Below are 17,369 nucleotides of genomic sequence, written 5' to 3'. Positions count from 1 at the left end.
CTGGCCGATCAATAACAAAGTATTCCATGTGCATACTAAACATAAGAGAATGACCAGAGTTAAGACATTGTTAAGCATGCAAAGGGACCACATGTTCTAGGCATTTTTTTTACAAGAAACTCCGCATAAACAGGGGCGGAGCTGGAATGAAATGGACGGGGTGCCACATGTTTAATTTACTCTACATTAAATCGAGTTTAAATTGATGTTGGTGTCTAAGTTTGTATGGACGGGGGTGCACACATGGTGAAAAAAAAGTGAGATATAGCTAAAAAATTTTCTTAATCAGGTTTCCTGGGCACCCCCTAATATACTCTAATTCCGCCCCTGCGTAGAAATATAAGCTAACATTTCGCTTATACTTATCCATATGGGTTATTGGCAACAAAAAATAATTTATAAGTAAAACTTTTAGATACATGTCCTTAGCGATTCAAAAGCAAATTCTGTAAATATAAACCACAATGAAAAGAACCACAAAATTACCTCCAAAATTAAGTTTTGAATTTAAAATTTGACCTATAAATATAAGAACGTGAGATTTTGGTTACTGAAGCGCGGAGTTGGCCTTTAAGCATGCTACAATGCTCTTGTTCAGCTTGAAGAAATGGTTGGTGCAGAAGCATGAAAAAAGGTGATGGCTTTTACCGCTATGCTATCTTTTGCTCAGGAGGATTTCTTATAAAGGTACATTGACCACTGCAAAGGGTACTACTACTAAGATCATGTTCAATGTACCATCATGGACAGCGGTCTCAAGCTCCACGTTAGATTCAAAATAAAAGGAAATACAAAAGGCAGCGGTTCAAACATATTAGTGTGATTTGCGGAAGCACGGGTGGTTTGGGAAAAAAAGGGAGAGAGAAGGTGGTCTATGGAGAGAGAAGGGGAGGGGAGGAGGGGGGGGGTGGTTGAACGAAGAACCTCACCTGTGGAAGGGACTCGAAGACGCCGTCGTCGCTAGGAAGAGGCCGCTGCCGCCGTCCATTGCCACCCTCGTCGCCACAGACCGCAGGAAGCCGCCGAGCTCGCCGCCCACCTTGCGCCGCTGCCAAGCTCTCCGTTGGTGCGCCTCTCCTACGGGGTGCCACGTCACATGGATTGCCCTACTGTATGACGATTTATGTCCCGCCGTGTGATAGGGTGGAAAGAGTATAGTTCTGTAAAACTTTAAAATTGAAAATTTATTTGTTAAATCTTTTTTTAAAAATAAGTAAAAAATCTGGAAACCCAGCCATATCCCTTCATCTCCTTCCCGTCAAAAAAAAAAACAGAAGAAAAAAAAAACTTTCATCTCCTCCGTGAGACTCTGAGTCTGTGACCCCGTCGTCTTCTCCATCTCCACTCCGATCCGGCGATTCCTCCGCTCATCGCAGCGCTGCTTCTCCATCCGCCTCGCCCCGCCGGAATTCTCTCCCCCACCCCCCGCGCGACCTGACCGTTCGTCGGGCTAGCGAGTGTCGCGCCGTCGGCGTGCGTATCCTTGCTGCCGCGCGTTCCACTCTCTTCTCTTTGGTCTCCGGTGGCCGGGGGAAAGCTTCCGGCGGCGATGTGAGCTGCTTACCCGAACAGCACAGCCCTCTCTCCTGCTCGTTCACGCTAGGATTTGGCGCTCCTCGTGTCGCCCGAGCGGTTCTTGCTACGCCAGTGGGGGCGCCGCGGCGACGCCCGCAACCTGTTCGACGGAATGTCTCCGCAGAAGATGGCCAAGGAATCGCCTCCCTCGACCGGGGGAGACCGCATAGGGGACCCTCCCGGACGAGGTGCTCCACCACGTGCTCTCCTTCCTACCGGCGCAGGAGGCTGTCCGGACGTGCCTGCTAGCCCGGCGATGGCTCCACCTCTGGAAGTCTGCCACCGGGCTGCGCATTGGCGAAGACGATATCTATCTGCGCTGCGTGAAGGACAATAAGGAGTTTCTCGACCGTCTGCTGCTACTCCGTGATGGCGCACCTCTCGACACGTGCGTGCTAAGGTTCCGTTGGCTCGATTGGTACAGAGACGAGGGCCTCGATGACACAGTACGGGTGAACCACTGGTTCAGGCATGCTTTGCTCCACAAGGTTCGGTTCCTCTTGCTCGATGTCGATATATGGTATCGCTTCCCGTTTCTGATAGATGAGATGCCACTTGTCTCCCGACACTTGACGAGGCTACAGCTTAAGAACATAGGCCTAAACGACAGCTTTCTTAACTTCTCGAGCTGTCCAGCATTGGAGCATCTAGTGTTTGAGTCATGCAAATTTGACTGTGCCAAGATCTCATCTAGCTCTGCAAAACGTTTGAGCATAACCAATTCCTATTTCAGTGAGACGTCTCGGATACGTATCGCTATCCCGAGTCTTGTTTCTCTGAAGCTGGATGATTTCCATGGCAGGACTCCAGTGCTTGAGTGGATGCCATCGTTAGTTGACGCATTTGTTAGAGTCCTCTACTGTTATAAAGAATCGTGTAGTCATTATGACTTTGGGGATTGTTGTTGTGAGGGCTTTGAACCTTGTTATGATATCAAGGACCACAAATGCATGCGTTTGGAAGGTTTATCAGAAGCTAAGACGTTGGTGCTGATAAATGAACGTAGATTGGTATGCTTGCACTTCCATCTTTAAGTAGTTTATGTTGTCTTATTATTCTATTATACTATGTTTATATCCAGTTGAACTCTGAGGATTTGTTTATCTTCTTGTTTGCATTTTACCCAGTTTATTTTCAAAAGGGATTTGGAATGGTGCCCAACATTTACCAAGTTAAAGACTTTGTTACTCAATGAATACTGGTGTGTGCCTGATGATTTTAGTGCACTATCTTGCATTCTTGAACATGCACTGGTTCTAGAGAATCTCATTCTTCAGATCTATTCCAAGGTATACCTTATCTAATTGGCCAATTGATTACTTGTTGAAGTTTTGGGGCATTTTTCTATTGACTTTAAAATGTTTAATTTCTGACAGGGACCTAAACATAGAATGAAAATCAAAGGAAACTGCCATTCAATGGATAGATCACTTGTAATATCAACACACCTTGAGATAGTTGAAATCAAATGCGAAGCGGTTGATAAGAGAGTACTCAAAGTTTTGAAATCTGTCTACATTCAACATACTTAAACATTCTTCATTCTTTGTACAATTCTGAAATTTTCCTTTGCCTTCATATGCGTGAAATGTAGTAAGCAGTATCGAAACTCTAAGTTATTGGGAAATGGATGTTAGGATCATGGATTAATTGGGAATTGAAAGCATATGCACTGCATTTGGTATGGTTGGGAAGACATTATCTAGACTACTCTTTTGGCTGGTTGTATTCAAAAAAGCATATTAAGATTTCTAAAATTTTCTTGCATAACATAACAAGTATGTCAACATGTGTGTAGTATGTAATTATATCTTTCAATCATTTGATTTGATTTTCTTTCCCATTAGTTGTATATTTGTGAGAGTCGATATTGCCATCTTATAGCTCGCATGCCATTTTCCATGTACGCAAGTACCTCACATACTTTTTATCTCGTTGTTGAACTCTATTATTGTGAGAAAACTTTGTTATTCTGTAACCATCAGTTTACCGTACTAGAGGTGCTGAGTGTGCCAGCTTGCTGCACTAGCCATCCTGGTTATATCATAGCAGCTAGTAACCAATAATTGGGCAAGATTGCTTAGTAGTTTTGTTTGCCTAAGGTAATGTTCTCCGGTGACACTAAATTATATTTGTTATGTTGGGCTCACAGCTCCTGGCCATTGTGTCCAAAAATCTTGTTTATGAATTGCCATAAGTACCCATATAGTCCCTAGACCATACAATTTTCTTCTTGTTGTGTGCTATACTATAGAGAATCCAGCAATTATGCCGCATAGGATGCAACCATATTATAAAGGACCAATGCTTCTCCAAGTGACGGCATTTTATTATGTTTCCCTTTCTTTGAATGAAGTAGTGGACATAATCTGATTTTGGATCTGGAGAAGTAATGAAGTATTTATGTCAATTTGTATTTTGAAGGGTTGGTCCAATACACTAAGTTTGTCAATGGATTTGAAGTTTTTATTTTGGAGTGAATTTTCAGGTTGGACCTCTTGAAATTTACTGTGCTCTTCTTATTTGTTTCTTTGTGCAGTTTTTAGTTGTAAGGAAATCGAGATTTTGGAAGGATATGACAATGACCAGGACGAAGTGGAGGAAGATGAAGATGAGAACTCTCACGAAGACGAAGATGAAGACTCTTTTGGAGACCCTTACGAAGAAGAAGATGAAGAGGAAGACGAAGACGAATAGGAAGAGGAAAATGTTTGATGCACCACTGTTTTGATTATTCAGAAGGTTGAGACCACAAGGATGATGCCATGGTGTTTTATTCTCTCCGAGTAGCTTAAAGGGCGGACTTTTGGATTTGTAATGAGTTACCTTCTACCTGGTAGCAGTTCGATGTTTTTTTAATTTTTGCTCATTTGACCATGCAGTCCTCTGTACCGATCAACCAATGAGACATCGTATGGTAAGCAGGTGCCTAGTATCCCTCATGCAGCTGATAAAGTCCAATATTACATTAGAGTAACTGCAAACGTCATATAATCCCTGAAAGCATTTGCTCTATGGATGCACCATTTAAATGTAGTGACTTCAAAATCCGAGAAAACACAAATAAATACTTAATATTGCAGATAATATCAGTTTTGAGCTGTAAATTTGTAGTCGCCAGAGGCATGGAACAAATTTACATTGTAATAGTCCTCTCTAATACTCCCTCCGTTTTAAAATGTTTGACACCGTTGACTTTGTAGTACGTGTTTGACCATTCGTCTTATTCAAAAAATTAAGTAATTATTTATTCTTTTCATATCATTTGATTCAGTGTTAAATATACTTTAATGTACACATATAGTTTTACATATTTCACAAAATTTGTTTAATAAGACGAACGGTCAAACATGTGCTAAAAAGTCAACGGTGTCAAATATTTTGAAACGGAGGGAGTACATACTAGATGAAACTTTCCTCTAAATGGTGCAATTTTAGCAAATTTTGTTATTATAGGCAAATTTTCCTCTAAATGGTGCAATTAAAGGAAGAAAACAGAATGGGCTCGAATGCATTGGCCCAATTAGGACGGAAGGGATATGCAAACATATTGGACTCTTCAGTGCACATCAGCTATTTGGATGGGCAAATCAACGATGACGATCTTGGACGTCTGATGCAAATCCGGTGGCTAGATTAATTTAAGGTGACGTGGATGGCTGTGAGAATAGAGAATTAAAATTAATTGCACTTAGTGATGACTAACTTTATAAGTATATATAGGATTCATTGCGACTACCTTGGAACCTTGGCTTCTAAGGCCCTGTTTGTTTCAACTTAAGACTATTATAATCTAAATTATTAAGCCAGATTACTATAAGCTAGATTATAATAAGCAATAGTAGAATAAGCTATGAGTTATTTGATTATCTGGATTATTAATGGCATGGATTATTGAGTTTGACAAGCCAATGTCTATAATGCCCTTGGCTATTTTGGATGCCCTCAGCTATTGTGGAGTGGGAGGAATATGAGACGGCGGCGGCAGCGTGGCTTGGGGAAGGGGCCCGTAGGGTGGGGGGCTTGGGATGGATTTTTGCGCTTGGGGGAAGGAGCCAGGGCGCAGGGTGGGGGCTGGGGGAAGGATTTGCGCGCGACTAGGGAGAGAGTAAGCAGATGCACGCGGGGAGGCGCTGTATTCGCGTGCAACTGGGCAGAGAGGAAGCGGATGCGTTCAACCTGTTGGGTTCGATGGCAGTGGTGGGTAATTTGCAAAAAAAAATTAAAGGGTAGTGGGTCTTTAGCCACCCTATAATCTGAAAAAGCATGTTTATAGGAGATTACCAGATTATACTAATCTGACTTATAGAATATAATAATATTTCTATTTGTTTCAGATTAATGCTAGTAATTCATATTATAATAATCGAAAGCCGAAACAAACATGGCCTAAAGTGTTAAGAGTAGAGTAAAATTCAAGCATATGAAAAATTCAATTTTTGGTTGTGACTTGTAAGCCAATAAGCAAACAATGAGGTCGTATGCCATGATACATGTCAAAAATAATTATTCCTTCTGTTTCATGTTATAAGTCATTTGACTTTTTTCTAATCAAACTTTATTGAGTTTGACCAAGTTTATAAAAAAATTTTAGCAACATCTGAAATATCAAATTAGTTTTATTAAATCTAACATTGAATATATTTTTATTATATGTTTGTTTTGTGTTAAAAATAATACTATATTTTTTTTATAAACTTGGTCAAACTTAAAATGTTTGACTACGAAAAAAGTCAAACGAGTTATAATATGAAACGGAGGGAGTATGTAACATCGTGAAAACTAGCTATTTTCTAATTATACATCATACCGGTTTTTATGTTTTTATTAACCTCCTAAACCTAGGATATTATAATTAGAGGGACCTCCTAAAACTAACTCGCATAAAACCTCTCTTTTGTTTAATTTCTTTTGCGATCTCCATTTAAAATTTATCTGGAGGTATTTCTTGATCTAGTTTTAATTTAAAACCTTCTTTTGACAAAATTCCTTTTATTCAAATTTAGTTTGAAAACCCTTTTTACTTTTATGAACTATGGTCCAAGGAACCTCTCAATATTGCGCTACAACCTAAACCAAAGCAATTCCAATTTTATTGGAATTAATTGTTAACCCATCCTTTGATCTTAAACCTATCCTTAGTTCTCCTTCCAACATTCCCATATTCAAATTCCTCCTTTTACCTAGCCGCCAATTTAATTTATATGGCTTGATCCCCTTATCGGCATGAGAATATTATTATTGCAATATTGTGAATAATTGCTCTTGTGCTAAGAAAATAGATTTTATCCTTCTCATCCAGAAATCCAAATTTCCTTTTTGCCTCAAATAATTCTCTAAAACCCATATCATATATTTTGGGGGCTAAGATCCTATTTATTTTTCTCTATCTATTTTCCTATCATACTCCCCCAAAATATATCCAAATTAGGAGCCCTATCATTCATAATATTATTCTTTTTTTATTTAAGTGCTTCCAAATAAATTCCTTCAAATTCCACTCTACCTCTAAATATATTGCACTCAAATAAATTAGAAGGTCTTTATTTTGAAATTCATCTCCACATATAAATTCCTCCAAATATAAATTCCTTTCAAACCTAGCCATCCAAATCTCCTTCAAATTCTATTAGAAATTAAGAAACAATTCCTTTGGGCCGAAATCTACTTCTGTCTCCTCTCGGCCCATCTCCCTAACCCTAACAGACCAAGACCCAGGCTGGCCCAGCCACACAGCCGATCCTCCTCCCTGTCCCGTGGGCGCCACCGCCGTGTGCCATGGACGCGCTTGGCGCACGCTCGCACGCGCAGCCGCTGCCGTCGCCCGCAGTTCTGCCACCGACGTTGCTGCCATCTTGCCCTCGACGCCAAGCAACCATCGCCGACGTCATCCGTCACCTCACGCCATCGACGTCAGCCCCTGGAGCGAACCGCCATCACCGGCCAATCAGCGGACAGAGCCGGCGCCGTGCTCTTCTTCTCCACGCCTCCATTGCCATGTCCTTCTTCTCCTTCTCCTGTCCGAACCGACTTCCGCGGCCTATAAATAGACGACGAGGTCGGTCCTTTTCCCTCCACACCAACCGAGCTCTTCAAGCTCTGTCTCTCTCTCTATCTATGTCCGGCCATCACTCCTTATATGTCTATGCATTATCCCCCTTAATAGCACGGCTTTCCTACGATATAATGCAAGGTAAAAGATACAATATACCATTTGATCATTGCCCCATTGCATCGCGATGTCGCATTTACGGGATATGCATTGAATTACAACACGTCGAGGACATAACAACCTTCACATTTGCTTCAATAAAAATGTTAGTCCTCTCTAATCGCATTGTAATCAATCATCAAAATCATTAGGGCCCTAGATGCACTTTAAAAAACGAGCGAACTGCTCGTCCACGAACTATTTCCTACTCCGTTGAGGAAATGGCAGCAATCATGTGTCGCAGTACTCCTGCGGCACGACCTTTTCTGGCTGAATCTCTTTGTCAGCCGAGTCACTGGATGGCGCTTCCTTGGCTACCCCATTGGTTTCTCCTTGATAATACGGGCGTGGCTGGTTCCACCCCTGGCCTCCTTGTGGACGGTACCCGTTGTTGTTGTTGCTTATGTACATCGCCTCCTCACGGGTTTCTGGGCAGTCATTCCCAGAATGTCCCATGTTGCCGCAGACCTCACATGTAACGTGTGAGTCCAAGGCCTTGACAGTGCCTTGAGGCCGTTTGTCGTGGTCATCCAAGCGCTTCATGAGGAGGTCTAGCTTGGCAGCGAGTAATTTCGTCTCCTTGACGGTGTGCATACCTCACTGACGGGTCTGGAGTCGTTCCTCGCTCCAACCCATATTGGAGACCATCTTCTCTATTAAATCAATGGCTCCTCGAACCGTTTTACAAAAGAATGCTCCTCCAGTCGCCGCGTCCAGGTGATCGCGGGACATGGGAGTGAGTCCATCATAAAAATTCTGCAGGATTAGCCAGTCGTCCATCCCATGATGAGGACAGGCAGCCACATACTCCTGAAGTCGTTCCCATGCTTCAGGAATGGACTTGTCCCTTGTCTGCTGGAAACTGGAAATCCTTCCACGAAGGGCAATGGTTTTGCCAATCGAGAAGAACTTCGAGAGGAATGTCGTAGAACATTTGTCCCAGGTGTTGACAGCAGCACGGTTGGCGTAGAACCACTGCTTCGCTCTCCCGAGGAGGGAAAACAGGAACAACCTTAGCCTGACGGTGTCTGGACTGACACCCTTTTATGGTGTACATGCTACAGATCTCCAGGAACTGCTGCAGATGAGCATTGGCATCCTCGTTAGGCTTGCCGCAGAACGGGCTAGCCTGCGCCATAGTGATGAGGCTGGACTTCAAGTCGAAATCCACGTCTCCCATGTTGATCTGCGGCCCAATGGCCACATTCTCAGCAGAGGGAGCAATGAACTCGCGGGGAGTCTTGTCAGCCATAGTCTTGAAAGTCGGTTGGCGCTGCTACGGCTGGTTTCTTAGTCGGTAGAGTTTTCTACGGAGCAGTGACTCGCGGTCTGACGCTCCGGAAGAAAGCTTCTGGATTTTCTTTGAAGTTTTTCGGCAAGTTGAAACCAGTCATGCACTACCCTGTTTTCACAACAAAAGTGAAAACAACCAAGGTTAGCCTGCAAAGGGAAATGATTATACAGAGGTAATTATAAAGTATTAGTTCAGGTAATCTCTATTATGAATCTTCCCCGGCAACGGGCCAGAAATGTTTGTTGGTATTTCTTAACGACATTACTAGAAATATAATTCCCAGCAATGGCGCAGAAATACTCCTGGTATATTATGGTTATAGAGTTCATCCGCAAGCGCATGGATATACTATTGTAGCGTTTCACCCGAGAGTATTCCAAGGGTAGTTATCTGATATACTAGCTAATACCCTCTATCTGATGCCCTCCTGGTACTTCGAGAAGCTACCCCTGGCTGTCGAGTTCCTTACGACAGCCCGTCATGACCATACAACCGGGGCTAAATACGGAGGAGTACCCTCCCCAGGGAATTAACTTAGGATTATATACACTCGCGGAGGAATACCCGTACTGAGCTGTCACCATCAGCGGCCCACCTCTCATCCGCAGCATATAACCCCAAATAATAATATCCCGTAATCTAGACACCACGTCTAAACTACCAGATACTACTCTAATATCATTATCATGACATAGAGTAATTACATATGCAAACATTATACCCGCACTAAAGCATCTCCCAGATAAGTTAGCAACATATTCAGTATAATATGAACATAATGTAAAGTAGTCATTTATATATTCAAAAAGTATTTCAATACCATAAATGTATAAAGAAGAGTATTCTAATACTAGTACAAAGCTTACAATAGAGAAGAGAAGAGCTACTAGAGCCATACCCGAACTCTTCCGAAGGCTTCCGGATTCCCGATTTCTACTCTATTCCTATTCTACTAGCTTAATAACACTAAACTAACTTGAGAGAATATGACAGAGCTCTTGCTTGAGGTGTGTGTTGAAGTGAAGAGAGTGAGCTCCTTTTATAGGCATGTATGACGGGTGTAACTGCTGCGAAATGTCTGAAGTACCCCGCAACCGCCATCAGGAGAAGATCTGGAGCGTCCCTGCCAAACCCCATATCCAACGGTGGAGAGGGAGGTTCGGCCGAACCAGGGGCCAGCCAACCTGGCCCAAATTCGGCAGGCGACCTGCTCTATTGTTTCACTTCGTAGACTTGTGAATTTTGGCCCAATTCATCATGTCAATTCTGAGCTCTTGGCCCATTCATGCATAAGTCTGATTGTCGACATCGTCCGATTGATTTATCGTCTGAGTTAATGTCGATTCTCCTCCACTTTATGGTTATTCTCTGCAAAAGGTTAGTAAACCTAATACTAGTGGAATATTATTATTCTAACATGTATATGCATTGCAAGCATCACTGGTTCTCCTCTATTTTGGTAATATTGACGGTCGAAACTGATCGATAACGACCGTCAACAAGTACCCTCCCCAGGAAAGTAACCTAGGATTATATACTAACGTGGAGGAATACCCGTACTGAGCTATCACCATCAGCGGCCCACCTCTACTGTCCCGCAGCATATAACCCTAAATAATGATATTCAATAGCCTAAGCACCTCGCTTATGCTACCAAATACTAATCTACAATCATCGTCATGACATAGAGCAATCATATAGATGAATATTATACCCACACAGTCGCATCTCCCGAGTAAGCTAGCTAGACAATTATATCTCGAATAATATATCGGAAAGTCGGTACTCGTATGATCAGAGTGAAGTATAGTACCATAAATATATTAAGAATAATATTCTATAAATATTGCAAGTCTTACAAAAGAAGGAAAAGCTACTAGAGCCATACCCGAACTCTTCCGAAAACTCCGAGGACCGGAGACTCTATTCTATTTCTATTCCACTGTACTCTAGAGAGTATATTAAACTTGAGAGAATATGAGAAGCTCCTTGCTTGAGTGTGTGGAAGAAGTGAGGATGGGAGGTCCTTTTATAGCTGCCAATAACGGTTGTGGCAGTTGGAATGGTCGAAAATATGCCCTCCAACCGTCATTGGGATGCAATCCTGGACGTCCACGCCAAACCCTGCATCCAACGGCGCAGATGAGGGTTCGGCCGAACATGGGCTGGCCCAATCCAGCCCATTTTCGGATGGCGGCCTCCTTATCTCCTCCTATATCCAAATCAGTGAATTTTGAGCTTATTGGGTCGTGGCAATTCTGTATTCTTGACCCATTCCTTCGTAAGTCTGTATTCTTCGCCCAAGGGCTTGGGCCAATGAACTTAGCCGTTGTTTTGACGGCCTAGATGGTTTCGGCAGGTTGGCTGAAGGCCCTCATGACATACCTCCCCAACAGTATTCTTCCACTCAAATCAACCACATACAGGAGTAGGGTGTTACGCTCCCACAGCGGCCCGAACCTGTCTAAATCCCTTTCTATCTTCAATCGCTCCTGAGGGGCCAGACCCCCTCTTACCCTCTCATCGGTTCTCAGTCTTTCACCCGTGTCCCCAGTCCGAACTGGGCGGCGGTGGCAAACATGGGCGTCGCAAGGGATGATCTCCTTGTCGACGAGCTTCGGCTTGCTGGCTTGCCGGCCGCCTCTCCCCTACCCTCTCAGACTTGCCGGCCACCTCTCCCCACCTCTCCCGTCGGCCGCCTCCCCTTGCGTGGCTAACACCGAGGCTGGGGAAGAAAAGAGAAGAAAGAAGAGGGCGTGGGCCCTATGTCTTTTCTTGTCACTTACATGGGCCCCACATAATATTTTTATTTTTATTTTGCTGACTAGGATGCCACATCATTAAAAGCAGGCATCTATATTGCTGTGGGATCCAAATTGCACGGTTGTGTACAGTTTAGAGGTAAAAAAAACACGATGTAAAAGTCCAGGAACTGACAGGTGGGCTTATTGCTAATTACTACTAGGAATAAGTCCACTTTACCTCCCTCAACTCATGGCCGTGTATGAATATCATCCCTCAACCGCAAAACCGGGTATAACCCATCCCCCAACTCTGAAAACCGTTACAAATCAACTCCCCGGACGGTTTTGGAGGCGGTCTTGTCCTACGTAGCAATTGACTTGCTTACGTGGCAGTTGATTTGCTGAGTCATCAAACGGGACCCACATGTCAGCAGTCTCCACCTCATCTCTTCCCCTCTTTCTCTTTCATATCTTCCACCTCTCACCTTCTATCAGCAGGGCGGCGACGACGGCGCACGGGGGACGAGCTCGTCGGTTGGCCACGCCGCGCGCGGGGGAGTGGCCCGGCTCGAGCACGCAGAGGAGGCGGGAGGACGCCGGGGCATTGTCTGAGAGGGGGTCGTGGAGGACGAGGCAGCCCCTCCAAGTCGCCGGCCATCTGCGCGTGTGGAGGATCTCGCCGGCAGGGCTTGCGCGGGGAGGATCTCGTCGGCCGGCCACGCGCGGGGGAGAAGCTCGCCGGCCGGCCGCGCGCGGGGAGGATCTTGCCGGGCGTCCTTGCGCGTGGGAGGAGCTCGGCGGCCGTCCGCGCGCGGGGAAATAGCTCGGCGGCCGTCCGCGCGCGGGAGAAGCTCGCCGTCCGTCCGAGAAGGAAGCCACTGGGGATGTCGCCGAGGGCCGGGTTGTGCTGCAGCATGAGGACGGAGAGGCTCCGGCACGGGGACGACGGCGGCATTGCCAGCAGCTGCGTATGGCGGACACCCGCTCCGCGTCGCGCGCACGCTAGAAGAACTCCGCTAGCTTGTTTGCTGTTTGCTCGTGTTCTTCGACGATTTCGTGGTCTCTAATTTGTTTTGTTCGTTCTCCTTTCTTGTTTCGCGTGATCACCGGCGTCTTCTCTGAATTCGGCAACCATCATGTGCTACTTGTCTTGCCGTTGATCTTGCTGCTCGATTCTATCGCCTCGCCTCCGCTTCTTGATTTTTTTCCTTTCCCGTTTCTTGAAGGGAATCATGGTGAGGGAGAAGATGAGATGAGGTGGAGACCGCTGACATGTGGGTCCTGCTTGATGACTCAGCAAGTCAACTGCCATATAAGCAAGTCAATTGCCACATAGGATAAAACCGCTTCCAAAACCGTCCGGGAAGTTGATTTGCAACGGTTTTCGGAGTTGGGGGATGGGTTATAGCCGGTTTTGCGGTTGAGGGATGCTATTCATACACGGCCATAAGTTGAGGGAGGAAAAGTGAACTTATTCCTTACTACTACTAGGAAGGAAGGAAAGGGACCGTGTCCGTTTGGTGTTGGGTAATCCAGCCCAGCGAGTTAAGTGGGCTGGGCATTGGCTCCAGGGTACACCGTATCCGATTCCTACGAGGATAGGTATCCGCGGCGTATAAAGAGAGAGGAGGCCGGGCAGGTGCGGTGCGGCTAGCGTTGTTTGTGGCGGCGGTAGGCGTAGCAGTAGGAGATATGAAGCGGCGAAAAATTCACAAATCGACAGCAAGCCGGGGGCTCAGATCCGGCGTGCAATCCCCAAAAAATCCAGGGAAGAGAGCAGCGAGTCGGAGCGGCGCCTCCTCCTCCGATGGCCCCCGCTTCGGCAGATTCACCTGTTACCACGGGGAGGAGGAGAAGCGATGGCACCCTCCGGCCAACGAAATCCTCCGGTCCATACAGAAGCTGTACGACGAGGCGGCGCGGCGGCTGCCCTTGGACGAGATCCCGGAGCTCGTCGACTGCCTCGGCGAGGTCGGACACTGCTTCGGCCTCGCCGACCCCGTCAGCAACATCATCCTCAACGCCATCGCCCACCTCTCCGGATCACCGCCCCTCCAACTCCAAGACCACCCACCGCCGCTCCCCCGGAAGAGGACCCGCAGGAGCTACAGCGAGTGGTGGGGGTTCATCTCATCCACCTCTCTCAACGGCCTCATCGCCTTCATGAAGGTCTATTTCCGCTACCTCACCGGCGACCAGGCCAGGCGCTACCTCTACCTCGCCTCCTACGACCTCCTCCTCGCCATCAAGTTGGTCCACCATGACCGCCATCTCCCACTCCCGCCATCCCCCCTCCTCCCCGACGGTGGCAAGATGAAGAACGCCCTCCGGATCGCCGCGCTCAAAGCAGGCCACCCCGCGCCCGACGACCTGGCGCGCACCATGACCGCGCAGTACCCCTCTCATCTACTCTCCCCTATCGTCCACAAGCTTCAGGGGTCGGACCTGCTCACCACCCATGACGTCCAGTCCATCAAGGACCTGCTCCTCAACGCATTCCAATGGCCCCCGCCCAACATGGACTTCTTGTGCTGCCCAAATGGTGAGTCTTGTGCTCAAGCCGCCCCCGACCGTTTTGCTGGAATCTCACCAAATCATGTTCAATTTCAGAAACTCCTATACATCTCGGATCTTACGATAGATAGCGCAGCCATAGAGACAAAGCTATCAAAATGCGTAGCGAAAGTGCTTGGTGGTTGTGAAGAACATGGACATGTGAACTATGATGCCTCCCCGCCATGTGAGCACATATTGTCCCTGAACATGTGCCTCCTCGACACCATCCATTGCTTCTACATCAGGGCACTTGCCGTGCTGCCCCTGCCCGTATCAGATGACTCCATGCGCCGCGGACGCCTCCTCCGCGCAATCCTCATGTCTGGACAATGCTTCGGCCCCTTGGATCCCGTATCAAACATCATCATCAACACCCTCTGGTACGACGCCGCATACCCTCCCCTGTATCCAAAGGATGGCGGTGGCGGCGATTGTGAGGTTGAGTTGCCGCAGGATATCTCTGACACCCAAGCCATGTCTCGCATTGCATCCCGTTCCCTCAACGGCCTTGTCGCCCTACTCCGTGCCATCACCACCACCACCACTGGCTGCTCGCTCTCCAAGCATGAGGCCGTGGAGTACCTTTGGTCCAGGCAGTGTGACCTCACTGACAAGCTACAGCAGACGGTGATGACGAACAAGAACCCCTACTCTGCTGCAGCCAAGGCTTCAGAGCACCCGCAGCACACCATGCTTGGGTCATTCCTCATGTCCCTCTGCGGCGAGAAGCTTGATCGCCTGCAGCACTTGCTGAGATCCATTAGTGATGGCTCCGGCTGTGTAATCTCCAACGCTGATTGGGAGCAGCTTAACGCAATGATCCAAGAGCAGCTAACCACGATGATTGGCAGAAAAAGACTGCCTCCATTTGATACACAAGCTTTAGCAGCATTATCGAGGAGAAGGTCAGACTATGTGAACCGGCAAAGGTTTGTTCGCAGCAAGCTGGAAGAATTGCTAGTCACATACTCCAGACAGCATCCTTGGGTAAATTTAGAGTATAAACGTTTTTTTATTTTTGTTTGATTGCTGCATTTGCTTTCTTCCAGTGTGCTAAGACTTCGTCTACCCTTGTTTGTTATTGCAGGAACCAAGATATAAGCTTGACCTCATATGTGGAGTGGAGGAACCTCAATCCCACTACTGGAGATGCTACCATGCTAACTTCTTGGCAAGCACCCATGGCACTGTGCTCAAACTAAATCGTGAGGCAACCACAACACCAAACCCTAAGCGCACACTCTTCTTTGCTCAATTCTGGGACTCACAACCTGGTCGATTTAATGAATCAAACTCGAAGCCCATCTGCTGCCCTGTTCAAGATAGCACATGTTTTGGTGAGTCACTGAACTCTAAGTTGTGGTGCTCCTAATTTATTTTTCGTCAAGTAGTACACAAATTGTAGCAACCATTATTGCCATTGGCATGTATGTTGATGTCTTTGTTTTGGCTTTATGAACAGGTCTTTGCACCACTTGTGAGGGCAATGCAAGTACAATTTTGCACCCACCATCTGGATATCTTTTTGAGGATGATGTTGATGACGCCATTGAAGTTTATGATGTTAATGCTGCTATTGATGTGTTTGGTTCTGCTTCGTGCAGTCTTAGTAAAGATAAAGATAAAGGCCTGCTAGAGTCAGATTTCATATATTTTGATCATGGAAGGAATGCAAATCTTACAAAGATTCTGAATGACGACTCTATTTTATGATGAAGACAATGGTGATGATATAGCTCTGCTGTTAGATTTGGAGGGGATTTATTGACATATATTGAGGTGTGGAATTATTTATCCTCGAACCCCTCCAATCCCTCTGAACAAGGCTTAATATGGATGAGGAGGGGATCATTATTCAGGTTACAAGTTTGTCTAGTCATTGTAATAACAGAAGAATCTATATTTGCTTTTGGACAATGAGTCGCAACACTGTATATTTGTATATTTGCTGTAACTAGCAATGGGGCCGTGCTTTACTACGGAAATTACAGTAACCCATACAGAAAAACTGTATCCCGTCGGAGGGACAATGTAGAGTGTTCACGCCGCCAAAATTGAAAGTTTGGTTGAAATTAGAACAATGTGATGAAAAAGTTGGAAGTTTGTGTGTAGAAAAGTTTTGATGTGATGGAAAAGTTAGAAGTTTTAAAAAAAAATTAGAACTAAACTCAAATTTGGAACTAAACTCGGCCGTAGTTAACGATGTCCATCCATCGTTACACCTCTGAGACGAGCCGCACGACACGTTGGGTGTGTTTGGTTGCTGGTCACACTTTACCACAACTAACATTAGGCAAGTTGTGGCAGCCACAAAAGTGTGGTGGACAAATTGCTAGCCACAAAGTGTGGCAAAGTTGGCAAGAAAATTAAGTCTATGACATGTGGGACATGCTATTGAAAAAGTGTGGCAAGCCACAACTGTGGCAGTAAACTAAACACATGCTTAAGAGACTGCCTAAGAGACTGTGGCAGCCACAAGTGTGGTGTGGCAAAGTGTTGCCATGAACCAAACATCCCCGTTGTTTCTGCCAATGCAAAAGCTAAGCTATTTTCTCCGTTAAAAAAAAAAGCTAACCTAGTGCTAGAATGGGACTTATAGGTTGACTTTTTTTTTTTTTACGGAGGGAGTGTACATGCTAGCTGCATGCTACTGTCTATTCTCTTCCTTTTAAGTATCACCTGAAAAAAAAATGCGACTATCCAGGCCAACTCTTCTATAATCTTCTCAAATTTCATTAATCCACTTTTTTTCGCGTGTGTATCTACATGATATATATCTCGTCCTTTTGTTTTTCTTCAATTTGTTTTTGCGAATTTTGTCAAATTTTATTAGAATTTAGTCAAAATTTGTTAAATTGTAAATAATGTCGTGCAAAAAGTTCCAAAAGTCTTGAAATTACTGAAATTTCGACCGTTTCTACAAGTGTTAACCCTAAATACGCCTACAATATCTATGATACAAACATTAAATATAGACGATACTCATGAA

General features: G+C 45.4%; 2 protein-coding genes and 1 non-coding gene across 3 annotated transcripts; all 3 read left to right on the top strand.

Moving 5' to 3' along the window:
- The first annotated feature begins 1,538 nt into the window (after nucleotides 1-1,538).
- Nucleotides 1,539-4,521, top strand: LOC9268917 (F-box/LRR-repeat protein At3g26922). Its single transcript, XM_066305728.1, is given in 4 exon segments — nucleotides 1,539-1,744; nucleotides 1,746-2,585; nucleotides 2,798-2,864; nucleotides 4,115-4,521. Coding segments are annotated over 4 exon segments (1,122 nt in total). The 5' UTR covers nucleotides 1,539-1,687; the 3' UTR covers nucleotides 4,273-4,521.
- Nucleotides 4,522-8,564: 4,043 nt separating this feature from the next.
- On the top strand, nucleotides 8,565-8,671 carry LOC112937222 (small nucleolar RNA R71). Its single transcript, XR_003239737.1, has one exon. It is a non-coding gene; the product is annotated as a small nucleolar RNA R71 (small nucleolar RNA).
- A 4,799-nt stretch (nucleotides 8,672-13,470) lies between these two features.
- On the top strand, nucleotides 13,471-16,374 carry LOC4350023 (uncharacterized). The gene is made up of 3 exons (XM_015762098.3): nucleotides 13,471-15,367; nucleotides 15,468-15,717; nucleotides 15,843-16,374. Exons 1-3 carry the CDS (start codon nucleotides 13,517-13,519, stop codon nucleotides 16,091-16,093), a joined length of 2,352 nt encoding a protein of 783 aa, XP_015617584.1. The 5' UTR covers nucleotides 13,471-13,516; the 3' UTR covers nucleotides 16,094-16,374.
- The last annotated feature ends 995 nt before the right edge of the window (nucleotides 16,375-17,369 follow it).

Source organism: Oryza sativa, chromosome 11, assembly GCF_034140825.1.
Source record: "Oryza sativa Japonica Group chromosome 11, ASM3414082v1".
Taxonomy (NCBI): domain Eukaryota; kingdom Viridiplantae; phylum Streptophyta; class Magnoliopsida; order Poales; family Poaceae; genus Oryza; species Oryza sativa.
The sequence above is the reverse complement of the archived record's forward strand: the minus strand, read 5'-3'. Positions and strand labels throughout refer to the sequence as shown.

Coding starts and splice junctions, on each gene's coding strand:
- LOC4350023 (XM_015762098.3), top strand. CDS start 13,517: ATGAAGCGGCGAAAAATTCACAAATCGACAGCAAGCCGGGGGCTCAGA. Junction 15,368..15,467: donor ACTCCAGACAGCATCCTTGG/GTAAATTTAGAG, acceptor TTGTTATTGCAG/GAACCAAGATATAAGCTTGA. Junction 15,718..15,842: donor TCAAGATAGCACATGTTTTG/GTGAGTCACTGA, acceptor CTTTATGAACAG/GTCTTTGCACCACTTGTGAG.